At 42.2% G+C, this 13764-nt stretch overlaps 1 protein-coding gene across 1 annotated transcript in view; it reads left to right on the top strand.

Annotated features, from left to right (window-relative positions):
- Nucleotides 1-12885, top strand: part of CLEC11A (C-type lectin domain containing 11A) — a gene marked incomplete at its 3' end in the record, with an annotated part of 52673 nt that extends 39788 nt beyond the window's left edge. The window contains exons 3-4 of the mRNA XM_083379248.1: nucleotides 11084-11275; nucleotides 12485-12885. Of these exons, the coding sequence (XP_083235374.1) occupies nucleotides 11084-11275; nucleotides 12485-12885 (593 nt within the window). The remainder of the gene's footprint in view (nucleotides 1-11083; nucleotides 11276-12484) is intronic.
- Between the last annotated feature and the right edge of the window lie 879 nt (nucleotides 12886-13764).

The raw sequence follows: 13764 nt of genomic DNA, 5'->3' as shown, positions 1-13764 counted from the left end.
TAGGTCATGTAAGACTTGCAAGCATTTCACCAATATTAGCTCAATAATTCTAACCACATCTCTGCATGGCAGGCTAGTATTATTGCTGTATTTCATTTAAACCTCAAGATAATGTGTGATTCCTATTGTCCTGGTTCCCATTATCTGGTCCATATTATTCTTATAGAAATCCATTGAAGTAGGTTATGTTAGCAAGAGAGTAAATATCCAAAACTGTTGTATTGGCTTTCAGGGATGGGGGGGCGGGGATTTGGATCTTGATCTGTCCTATACCAACCTCACTTCAGAGATATTTTTGGGGTGTGGGGGCAGTTTACTGTATGTAAGAGAAATGAGAAAGATGCAGTGTAGAATCCTGAGATGTATTCTAGTAAAACTGTAACTATGCTTTAGCATTAACAAAACTTATGACTAACTTCACATTTCACAATCAACAATAGTTTATTTGGTTTACTGAAGAAACCACAATTGGCTGACATGAACTTACTAAGCATAAACCAAGCAAATCAAATTATGACTTAGTGTAAGAATGAGATTCTTTGAATGTGGCCATTTCCTTTCAGAAATGCTCTTCAAACCATTATTTACATTTTTAAAAAATGGAGAAATAGAGTAAAAACATATTTTTATTTAATTAAGGAAATTTAGTTTTTATCTTGCTCTTATTCATCAGTTTAACGCTGTCTAGTAGTTACGAGTGGATCCTGGACCACTCTGACTATTATCCCCAAATGAACATATTCACGACTCAGTGTTTTGTGAGGTTTAAATCAGGCATAAGTGTGTATCTGTGTGCATGCATGTGTGTATATAGTATATTTCTATATAAATAAATGTGAATAATTTTACAATAAGTGCAGGGATAGCTCATCTGATCAATTAATCACTTTATTTGCTATTATACTGCTCAAACTTTTCACAGTGAAAGAAGAGACATAATTAAATAATCCAGGCCTAATCTAAATTGTAATAATACTCCAAACCTAATCTAATTATACAGAGAGTAACAGAAGTCAAGGCATAGGCCAATCAAAATATGTTTTATTGTTTAAAAAATAGGGAGAAGATTACCATCCTTGGAAATGTTCAAAGGTCATGCATCATATATTTAAGGAACTAGTTTTTTAAAAAAAAATGCAACCAATTTGAACATTTAATGTAAAGTAGTTTATAGAATAAATACTCAGACAAATAAGCTAACAGTATACAACAGCCTAATCAAGGAACCACCAAGACCACAAATACTGACAGAGCAAGCCACTAGTATGTAAAATGAGAGTAAACTCACTCCATACTAGCACTGATGATGTTACCTAGTTTGGTAATGCAACACCTGTAAGAAAACAAAGAAGCTCAGACAGCACTAAGGACTCCACAGTTTATTGACTAAATTGACTATGGGGGATTATTTTAGGTATGTAAGTAGTTCTTGACTTAAAACCACAATCAGGACCAGAATTTCCATTACTAAGCAAAGTGGTTGTTAAGTGAGTCATGGCCAATTTTGCAAACTTTTTTTTGCCATGGCTGATAATTGTTGCATTTATTAGGTCACAGGTCTGCAACCCGCGGCTCTTTCAGCCGTCTCCTGCGGCTCCCAGTCCTCTGCCATGTGCAGTCCAAAAAAAAAAAAAAGTGGGACTAAAAAAGTTCAACCAATCAATTCAAATATGCAGGGTAGGTGCATATCTCGCCTTGGCTCCACTCTTCAGTCAAACCCTGTTCTGCGCATGTGCGCATGTACACACATGCGCACATATTTTTTGTGGCTCCCAGTTTTTCCTTTTGTGAGGGAACTGGTTCCGAGTGGCTCTTTCACTGTTTCAGGTTGCTGACCCCTGTATTAGGTGAATCATGTGGTTATTAAGTGAATCTGGCTCATCCCATTGACTTTGTCGCAAGTTGGTTGGGAAGGTCACAAAACGTGATCAAATGATCCCGGGAAGCTGCAATCTTTGTAAATACATGCCAGTTGCCAAGTGCTTGATTTTTGATTACATCACCATGGGGTTGCTGTGATAATCATAGAAAGTGAGGACTAGTGGAAGTTATTTTTTTTATTGCTGTTATAACTTTGAATAATCACTAAACAAATGGCTCTAAGACTAAGTTGAAGACTCCCTGTATTCTCTGCTCCCCCAACTGTCTCATTTTTTTTTATAATGGCTCATTTGTTATGTTTGTGCACCACTGGGAAATGCACATAGACTATTGTTCTTTATAGCAGCCAAATCATGCAGGTAAGGAAAGGAAAAAAACAACAATACATGGAGTTGGTTTGCCCTGCATTTCGCACCAGTGCCCAAGTTACTGGGAGAAAAGAGAGATTCTTAATGATATTGGCAAGCAAGTCCACTTTGTGATTCCCGCTATATTTTACTCCTCTTATTCTTGTTTTAAATGTATAGTTGCAAAAGGTAACAAGGCAGTAACCCTTTCTCCTGTAATCTAAGAACTGCCCATAGCAAGAGAGTTCATCTGCCTGCTGTGGGTTCCTGCAAAAGCAACTGGTAAATTAAGCTAGTTAGGGGGCTACAGTACATCTGTCCTAATCCTGATTTGATTTCAAGCCAATTATAATAGTTAGTGAAGCATTTAAACAAAATTGTCTGAGGATTATATCTTTCACATTTTAGATTTATGTACATGGAGGAGAAAATCATGGCTGGGATGGAAAGATTCAAAGATAACAATCTGTGGATCTTTCTTCCTTAAGTTAAAGGTTAATAATTTTCTGACACTAAAGGCATCCTGTGTCTAATATGCACATTTATAAAAATATAAAATGCAGTGGGGAGGGAGCACATTGATCCTGGAGAGAGAATTTAGTCGTTTCCTCCCCTTTCTGGATTCCTGAAGATATCAGAGAACGAAGTGAAAGATCTGATTTGGATGAAAATCCTTGACACAGGTTGCTGCCAGCATCCTAGGTATCAACAGGTACCTCCTTAAAATGTAAGATGTTCCGAGTAGCACAGTTTTTTTGTAGGATTGCTGGAGTTATTGCAGGAAGCTTCAGATTCTTGATATTATGATGATGATGACAATGACGATGATGATGACATACAGCTGCCTGCAGCTGCCTTCTCTTTCCTACCTATTGTGCAATGAAATACATATAGACACAAGTATCAGATAGGATTCTCTGTTAGCCAATGCACTTTCCTGGCCTGCCTGCTCAATTGGAATTGGGCTATCTGTAATGACAATTTGACCACAAGGTCTGTAGGGATAGGAAGGGATATTTCACTGTGTTTATGTGGGAAATGGACTTCACTTTCTTAGCAGTAGACCAATTTCTGTTAAAGGAATCTGTCTCAAATTTTCACATATAATTTATGTAGGAGGAGGTTACATGAAAAGATGTGCCATAATTTTTGAGCTAAGAGTCACACTTTGCCATTAAATTGCACAAATGTAGGACTGAAGCTTCTGGGTAGGTGTACACCCACATTGGACCACAAATGTATCATGGGGCAGGTGAAGTGCCATTTTTTTATAGGTAAGGAATTGGTCCAGCTAGATGGCAGCACCTAGCTGACTCTCTGAAACAGGGCTTTTCAACCTTTTCACCCACTGTACCACTTTTAGGATATGGCAACATCCGAGTACCATCAGTTGCCTAGCAAGGTGTCAAAAACTTGATGACACCCCCCCCAAAAGGAAAAAAGTGATGAAGTACAGATTGTTATGTACTGGGCTTTTGGAATATCACCAGGTGCTCTCAGACATCTCAGACAGGATGGCGCCAGTCCTGCTATCGGTCAACTTTGGGCGGCAAGTATAGCTTCAATCTGATTGGTTAATACCATAGGGCCTGGCTATATACTGTATTGTAGTACTCCCTGTATATGGAGGCAGGGTGACTCCAATCTCTCAGTACAGTTTCTGCTTAAATAAAGTATGTGTTCATCTGTGCTCTGCATGTTCTCTTTCCTGCTCATCAGAGCCCATGACTTAATAGTGGCGACGAAGGTGGGATCCTGCTTCTCTACCTGAGGGCTGAAGTCACGAGGGGATGGCATTACTCGCTGGAGGGAAGAGCCATCTTCCCCCCCTCTAGCCAGCTAGTAAACTACACTAGCGGCCGTGTGCTCAGAGGAAGCGTTCCCTGAGACTTGAAGCAGGATCCAACAGCAGAGCAGGAATTAAGGAAAAATGCCAAAAGTCGGCAAACTCAGAGAATTCGACATCAAACATCCAGAAGATTGGCCATCTTACCTCTCACAGGTAGAAAATTACCTACGAGCTAACCAGATAGCAGAGGAAGGCTTAAAAGCTGTGACATTGCTGTGTGTATGTGGGCCAGCGACTTTTGATTTAGCTGAGAACCTCTTCATGCCAACGCCCATCGAAGCAGTATCTTTTGCTGACCTGAAGAAGAAGCTGACCGGGCATTTCCAGCCAAAAATGTCAGAGATGGCCTGGCAGTTTAAATTTGACCAATGAGTACAGCTTCCCAGTGAGCACAGCATCCGAGTTTATCGCAGGCCTAAGACAGGCCGCATGTCTCTGCAAATTTTTGAATTTGGAGGAGCGTTTGAGAGACCGACTCGTCTGCGGACTAAGAGACAGAACTTTGCAGCAAAGACTATTTGCCAGACCAAACCTCACGTTTGCTGAAGCACAAGATGAGATCATGGCTGACGAAGCAGCCAGAGGTGCAGTACAAACTGTACAGCCCACCCAAACCCCAAAGACAGAAGTTTCTGTCCACCACAAGGTCACCATTGGCACAGGAGAATCGTCTGAAGAAGAGGAACCCAAAATCAACAAACTCCAGAGACAGCCAAGTGAGCAAAACCACCGAAATCAACAGAGAGAATAATTACAAGGCAGTTCTCTTACCGAGATGTAAGGGGTGTGGAGGCAACCACTCCCGCGCAGACTGCAGATTCTGTTCGGCAACGTGCAGGGCTTGCGGTAGGACCAGGCACATCGCAGTGGTATGCAGGGCTCGCCAGAGAGACAGGCCACCCAAGCACCAGTCGGAAGAACAGACTAGGAAAGGAACTGGAGCCCTGGGTCCAGTCAGTGTGGGGTTCTTGAGGAGCCGAAGAAGCATTTGTCGCACCGGGGCTCGTCATCCCCTTAAGCCTCAACTTAAGCTCTCAGTAGAGCTACAAGGAATTCCATGCAAAATGGAATTGGACTCCGGCTCAGCGGTCTCAATTATTTCACAGGACACATTCAACCTTGTTTGCAGATGCAGCAACCAGTGGGCTACTTTAAGACCATCAGACATTATTTTATAGATTTTCAGAATGCTCGGGTTAAAGTCATATAGGCTACTGCTAAGCTTGTAAGCCGCCCTGAGTCTTTGGAGAAGGGCGGGATATAAATGGAATAAAAAAAAAAGTTAAGGGTGAAGCCACTGTATTGGTGAAATTTAAAGGGTTTTTGGAGAACCTGGATATCATAGTAGTAGAGGGCCATAGAACAAGTCTTATAGGACTTGATTGGTTTGAGGCTTTGGGCATTCAAATAATGGGCATTAACTGGACACAGACAGCAGATCTCAAGGCTGTTTGTGAGGAATTTGCAGATGTGTTTGAGTCAAAACTAGGAACTTATACTGGGCCACCCATCTCTTTTAAGTTAGATCCTAATGTTGTTCCGATAAGAGTCAAACCTCGCAGAGTTCCTTTTGCCGTAAAACATAAAATCAATACTGAAATCGATAAGTTAGTTGAGCAAGGTGTATTGCAGTCTGTTGATGCGGGGGGGGGAGTGGGAAACTCCTATTGTCACCCCACTAAAGCCCAACAGAGAGATTCGCATTTGCGCAGACTACAAATGCACGATAAATAAAGCTTTAAAGCAACATGCATACCTGGTCCTGATAGTCAGCAATATTCTAGCCTCTTTGCAAGGGGGCACCATTTTTGCTAATCTCAATTTAGTGCAGGCGTATCAGTAGCTGCCGGTAGACGAGGCCACAGCCGCGGCTCAAACTATAGTGACTTATAGAGGAACATTCAAAGTCAAACGCTTGCAGTTTGGGGTTAGCGTTGCACCGGGCATCTTCCAAGGAATTATGGAGCGCACACTTAAAGGAATTCAGGGTATCTGTCCTTATTTTGATGATGTTCTCATTGCCGGGGAATCCCCAGAAGTATTGGCCAACAGGCTCAGGGCTGTGTTACAAAGGCTACGTGATGCGGGCCTCAAGTTAAAAAAAACAAATGTAGTATTGGGGTTTCTTTAATGGAATTCTTAGGTTTCTGTATTGATGCTAGTGGGATGCACCCTGCTGAGTCAAAAGTTAAGGCCATCAAAATGGCTCCTAGGCCACAATCAAAGGCAGAACTGCAAGCATTTTTGGGCCTCCTGAATTTTTATCACACATTTCTACCTCATAAGGCTGCAATAGCTGAGCCCCTCCACAGGGTACTTGATAAAAAAGCCCCTTGGAAGTGGACTGAATTACATGAAAAAAGTTTCCAGGATCTAAAGGCCCTCCTTTCAGAAAAGTCCACTGTCACTCATTACATTGAGTCTAAACCTGTTTGCCTTGCATGTGATGCATCTCTCTACAGGGTGGGGGCAGTCTTAAGCCACATTGAGAAGAACGGGGAACAAGTTCCTATTGCATTCTATTCTAGAACCGTATTTGCTGCTGAGTGTAATTATGCACAGATCAATAAAGAAGCCTTAGCCATAGTGGCTGGAGTCAAAAAATTTCACAATTATTTATATGGCAGGGATTTTACTGTCTTCACTGATCACAAACCCCTTTTGGGCTTATTCACCACTGATAAGCAAACTCCCTACATACTGTCTCCAAGAATGCTGAGATGGTCTATGTTTTTAGCTGCTTACAGATTTAAGTTAGTTCACAAACCTGGAAAGGAAATGGGTCATGCAGATGGCCTCAGTAGATTACCACTGCCACTAATGGATCCTGATCCAGCCCCCGCTGCTAAAATATTGTCTATTCAGGATTTACCTGAGTTTCCCCTCCATGCTGGGGATATTGCTGCTGAGACTGCTACAGATAAACTTCTGAGCAGAGTATTGTCATGGGTACACACGGGCTGGTCGGAAAAAAGTCCAGGCCCTGAGTTCCAAAGTTATTTTGTCAGGAGACATGAATTGTCTGCACATAAGGGTTGCATTTTATGGGGCAACAGAGTTATTATTCCTACAACTTTGAGGACATAGTCTTACATTCCTTACATGAAGGCCATCCAGGCATTGTATGGATGAAAGCATTGGCTAGAACTACCTATGGTGGCCTGGCCTGGATAAGGCTGTAGAGGATAAAGTTCATGGTTGCTATACCTGTCAGAGGTCTAGGTCTGAAATGCCTCAGGCCCCAGTTCATAGGTGGGAGGAAACACATACCCCCTGGTCCAGGGTTCATATTGACTACGCTGGGCCTTTTCAAGGACAGCTTTTTATGGTAGTAGTGGATAGACACTCAAAATGGCTGGAAGTAGTTCCAGTCCCTAATATGACTACTGCTAGGACCATCCAGGTGCTGAGAAAACTCTTTGCAACACATGGGTTGTCTGATGTTTTGGTTTTTGATAATGGGGCTCAATTCACTGCTGCTTAGTTTCAGGCTTTTCTCAGAGCTAACCTCATCAGACATGCTACGTCTGCACCATTTCACCCCTCTACGAATGAACAAGCTGAACGCATGGTGAGGACAATGAAGGAGGTGCTCAAGTGACTGGCATCACAGGTGACTGGCATCATAGACTGGTAGATTTCTTGCTCTGTCAACACACTACACCCTGCACAGCTACAGGAAAGTCCTGCTGAGCTTCAATGGGGATGGTGATTGATTACTAAACTGGACAGGTCGCATCCAGACAGAGTGGCATACGAAGCCTCTAAACCTAAACCCCTGAGGGTGCTGCAAACAGGTGATTGGGTTTGGGCCAGGAACTATGGGCCTGGAAACTTGTGGGTTCCTGGTCAGGTGGTCAAAGAATCCGGACCCCTATCTTACAAAGGGGTTGGAGGGAGGGCAACTGGTCAAAAGGCATATTGACCAACTTAGAAAAAGATTCCCAGAGCGGTCACTGAGTGAGGACTATGGTACAAGTCCTTCCCGAAGTCCTCAAGTTGGCATCCAGGCCAGCTCACACCAGTACCACCAGGGTTTTCCTTCCTTAGTGGAATTTGATCAAGAAGAAGAGCATGGCAGCTCAGAAGTGCAACATGGAACCCCTGACCATGCAAATCAGCCGAATTTCAGTGACCATTGTGCACACTCTGCTAAACAGTCAGAATCTGGGGTGGGCCCATCGGAAGAGGCCATCCAGAGCAATGCAACTCCCCTAGACACAGGAGCTCAGGGGGACATGGGTCTACCCAGCCCACTGGGTAAGGTGGTAGACCACAAAGTGACTGGAACCCCTAGATGCTCATCCAGACCAGATAAACCCCCAGCATATCTTAAAGACTATGTTGTAAAATAAAGTGATGTGTAACTGTATGACAATCTGCTACTATCTACAGAAATTGGGGGCACATTTAACTGCTGTATGGCATGCTCATCGAGAGATTGTTTTATCTCTTTGTAGTATATTGCATTGTTATATCGTTCTTTAATATCTTTGTAGTCCACTCTACAAGACACGTCTGAGAAGGTCGCGTAAGGACTTCTAATTACCTTAGCTTACAAATCATCACATTTAGTATTGTTTAATATTATTTAGTTTGGGCCTTGACAATTGTCAAGGGTATTATAGTCTGATCTTCGGAGGGAGGGGTGTTATGTACTGGGCTTTTGGAATATCACCATGTGCTCTGCTGGAGAACCAACGGTTCTCCAGCATCTCAGACAGGATGGCATCAGTCCTGCTATTGGTCAACTTTGGGCGGCAAGTATAGCTTCAATCTGATTGGCTATATATATGGAGGCAGGGTGACTCCAATCTCTCAGTACAGTTTCTGCTTAAATAAAGTATGTGTTCATCTGTACTCCTCTGCGTGTTCTCGTTCCTGCTCATCAGAGCCTACGACATAATACAGATACTCCTTAATTTACAACAGTTCGCTTACTGACTGTTCGAAGTTACAATGGCACTGAAAAAAGTGCCCCCCAAGCCACAGCCGAGCAAGACACCTACCTGCCTGCCCGGCGCCGCTCTTCCTCCTATCCGAGGTTTTCATTGTTGTGAACTTTTCTGTTGAGGATTAGCAGCAGGGGTGGGGCGGGGATGTACGTGTGTGTTTGGTTTTTATTCCCCCCCCTCATCTGCTGGGTGGTTGCAGCAGATTTTGGTCACTGCACATGACCCTGGGACAGTGACCATCATAAATATGAATCAGTTGTCAAGCATCTGAATGTAAATCACAAGATCCTGGAGATGCTGCAACATTCCAGCTGATCCTGGCACTTCCACTGAGCCCTGACAGCCCTGAAGAAGCACTGATCCTGGCGCTTCTGCTGAGCCCTGACAGCCCTGCAGCTCGAGCCATCTTTCGTTTATGTGTGTGCGGTGCTGCCATTCCCCTCCCCCGCTACCACTTTTCTAGGATGGTCGCGTACCACCTGCCAGGTTCCAATGTACCACAGGTGGTACCTGTACCACTGGTTGAAAAGCCCTGCTCTAAAAAGTTAAATAGGGATACAATTAGAATTTGGATGGGAGATTGCCGGAAATAGATAAGAAGTAAGAAAGATATAGGTAGTCCTTGCTTAATGATCATTTGTTTATGGCCATTCAAAATTATGACGACCACAAAATGGATGCTTTACAATCTGTAAAGGACTCCAGCCATCATAAATGGTCGTGCTGCCCCTCCATGGTCATATGACTCCTATTTGCAATAGCCTTTGCCAGTTTCTGGTTTTGAAATGAATGGAGTCACTCAATGACCATGGCATTCACTTAATGACTATGGAGTTCACTTAAGAACTGTAGTATTTACGAATAACACTACAAAAAAGACCAGAGAATCACTTCTGATCTCATGGATACTTCAACATATGACTTCAGTGACTTACCACTATAGTTCCAGGCTCAAATACCATCGTAAATAAAGGCTTCCCTGTATCCTGGAAGTAGGCAATACTAAACTGCTTTAGCATCATTGCCAAAATAACTACATGGATGTATCTGTGGAATCTGTAGCTTGATAAGTCTTGTCATATGGTCTTGATGATTTTACAATGGAGGGAGAAATTGCTATATGAGGGAAACCTAAAATGTAAATTCACATAGCAGAAATTATTCTAGAATTGCTAATGTACTCCCAGTAATCAGCTGTCCTTATGCTACTTTCTCTTACTGTTATGTCCTCTCCCTTCATGTATATTTTATTAGACACCCCGTGACCTCTTGACTCATTTTAGAGATCTTTGATGTTGAACTGTGTAGCATAATCAAACATCAGTTGACCACAAGAAATGTTTTATCATGTTTTGCACTATGTCTATGATAATTTTATGTGATAAAATATTTTATAAAATTTGCCGAATTTCAATTTTACAGGAGTCTTGCATCTCAGATTTTAGATGCATTCTGTAAGTTAGTCCATTTGAACTATTTTGGTCCAAAAGGTTTTGACCTATGATGCACCATTTCACCCAGTAAAAGGTTGCAGGAATGAGTTTTAGTAGAATATGTTGCATTGCAATTGGGTTTCCCTGATTCCTGATTATGTATATGATTTTTGCAGAAATTTCAATCATGCTATGTCCAAAGCTTCCTTACAGACCATTTAGCCTTATTAGTGCTGGTGATTGTGGGCACTTTGTCTATTCTTTGTCCAATGTTATCTGGAAAAATAGATTACCAGCAGGACCATACAATTATTTGGTTGGTTTCAGAGAATGATTTTGCCTCCCCTTAATAAATTATTTGGATTTTAAAGAGCTGGATATGGCCTGGGACTTAATCCAGTGCATAAACATTCTCACCTGATCCTAAAATTCTTTAAGAAGATCCAATCCCTCTTCCCAATTTCCATTTCTCTTTAGTGTTCCTCTCCCTTATTTTTGTATTCTGATTCACTCCTGATTTATTCTCTTCCCTAGGTAAGATGACTCTAATATCTCCTGTTTTTCAAATCCTTAAGTTGTAATTGCTTTCTTCTCTTTTTCCTCCTGATGCACAAACAGTATCACGATTGAACAGTCTTGAGGCAGCAGTCCACCGTCTCAACGTGCAGTTCTATCACATGGATGTGCGGGTGTCACAGTTCTCCCAAGGTCTGGCTGAATTGAAGGGGGGCCTAGCTGAGGCTAGTGAGTCACTTGCCTCTCTGAACGAAGTTGCCACACGCAACCAGAAAGAACTTGGACGTATTGATGGTGAGGATGGAAAAGGGGAGTGGAATCAGTCTTCCTCCCCTCCCCCCATTCTATAGCAATGTTTCTGACCCTCAGCAACTTTAAGAAGCGTAAATTTCAATTCCCAGAACTCCAGCCAGCATCTTGCCTGGGGAATTCTGGGAATTGAGGTCCACTCATCGTGAAGTTGCTGAGACTGAGAAACACTGTTTTATAGGATCTGAGTTACAACCCAACACTTAAAAGCCCTGGATTGAAGAAAATTGCACTAGCAGTTTGCATGAAATTAATCCCAGCAACGACAAAGATGATCCAGCTGAGCTTCAATATCCAGAAGCATAAGTGTCTTTGATCTCCTACCTCCAAGGAGTGGAGGACCCTGTCCAGAATCTTTGGAAATTGGAGATCAACCTGAGAACTGGTTTCAGCCTTTGAAGCTACCAGTTGCCAAATCCCTCCAAAAAGGAAAGGTTATCACTTTATTGTACATAAAGCAGACATCCTACTTGAAAGAGTCAGATGTAACATACTGCTTGGGGCCTGCTGATCTCTGCTGTCTAGAGACAAAAAGATCAAATGAAAGGTTATTCAAAGGATTGGCTGAAATATGTGCATGAGTTGAGAGAACTAAGAGGAAGAATCCAGTTTTCAAGGTCATTCCCCTGCTGTTATGTCCATTGTGCTGTGATGCAGTTGAACAATATTGGACTAGAATTGATTGCGGAAAAATAGATTTAGGCTCAGCCACAGAAAGTCACTGGATGACTTGGGTCTGTTCATCCTCTTTGCCCAATCTATTTCACAAGCTTGCTGCTGTGTGAATTAAAGGAAAGCCTTATGAAGAAATAAATCTAGCAAATAAATTAATCATTGCTTATACATTTTTCACAAACTTTCATAAAATTCATAGGGCAGCGATCTGGCCCTTCTATATACTTCTAGTATATAGTCCTCCATTCCTTGGAGGTTGGAGATGAAAACCACTAAGAGCTGTGGTGGCACATTGATTAGAATGTAGTATTGCCCACTATCAGTAGTTTGACCCTGACTGGGTCAAGGTTGACTCAGCCTTTCATCTTTCTGAAGTCAGTAAAATGAGGACCCAGATGGTTGGGGGCCAATATGGTGATTTTGTAAGTCGCATAGAGTGTGCTGTAAAGCACTATGAAGCAGTATACAAGTCTAAGTGCTATTGCTATTACTACTACTAATTATCTTTGCCCAACTCAGGTTGCTTGCGGGGCCGGCGCACTCAAACTAAATGCTTCCTGATCTTCAAGCACTTTGAGGTCTACAATGCAGCCCAAAAACTTTGTGAAGCCAGAGGAGGGCATTTGGCCATGCCAGTGGACGATACTGAACTGGCTGTCCTGCGCCGCTATCTTTATGATGCTTTTCAGCCCTACAACTGGCCAGCCTGGATTGGCATCCATGACCGGCGTTCTGAAGGGTTGTGGCTTTTTGAGAATGGCCAACGTGTCTCTGTCTTTGATTGGTACCGAGACCATCTGGTGACTCAACCCAATGGTGGTACCCGCGAAAATTGTGTCTCCCTCAGCTCGGATGATGGGAAATGGTGGGACAATGACTGTGAAAGACGCATGTATTACATCTGTGAATATCGCCTCTAGTGTTGTACCCCTTTTCAATGCTCAGTCCCTGGTGGTTTGGGTTGCATTGGTGCCCTTTCACTACTAGTCTGTGGGTGCAGTAACAGCTAAAAGTTCTGGACATTCCACCCCTCTCCACTTTTATACATGGATCTATTAGTTTTCCCTTCTTCACCTGCCATACCCTCAGCCTAATACTCTTCAAATATAAGGAATAGCAGCATCCTGGTATTTTTGTCAGGATGAATTATTCTGTACTGGGCAAGTTTCAATCCCAGACAGCATTTCACTCAGAAAGCAGCTGTATCCTACAGCCTGCAGAGAAAATGGGGAAAATTTTTTGATTCTTTTATTAAAGTAGGTAATGTGTTCAGTGGCTAAAAGGATTAAGCCATGTTTTACTTTGGAAGTCTCTTGAAAAAAACTAAAAAGGTACTTGGAGCCCATCCTTTTTTGGTGAGATTCCTAAATCACTGGCACGCCCCCTGCGGGCCATGAAAGACAATTTTTTGTAAAAGGCGAAAGATTTATACGATCTGAAGAGAAACCACCCACTGAAGAAGAAATAATAGATAAAATTTTATCCTGCGCCAAAATGGACAGGTTAACCCTAGAAATCAAAAATAAGACTGAAACGGAGCATTATGAAATTTGGCAAAAATTGTACAATTGGTTAGAGATGAGGAGGATCGCTGAGATGACTATTGTTTGATTGGTTGATAATGTAAGGATTTATCAGCACCTATATCAGGACACAACTGAAAGATGTGTAAATATAACGTTGATGACTGACAGTTTACTAAAAAATTTACAGATGTTATATGTACAGTTTGTTATACTCTGTCCTGTCATAGAATGTATTTTAAGTTTTTGTTATTACTTTCTGTAACATAAGGTAAT

This window comes from Vipera ursinii (genome assembly GCF_947247035.1).
Source record: "Vipera ursinii genome assembly, chromosome: Z".
Taxonomy (NCBI): domain Eukaryota; kingdom Metazoa; phylum Chordata; class Lepidosauria; order Squamata; family Viperidae; genus Vipera; species Vipera ursinii.
The sequence above is the reverse complement of the archived record's forward strand: the minus strand, read 5'-3'. Positions and strand labels throughout refer to the sequence as shown.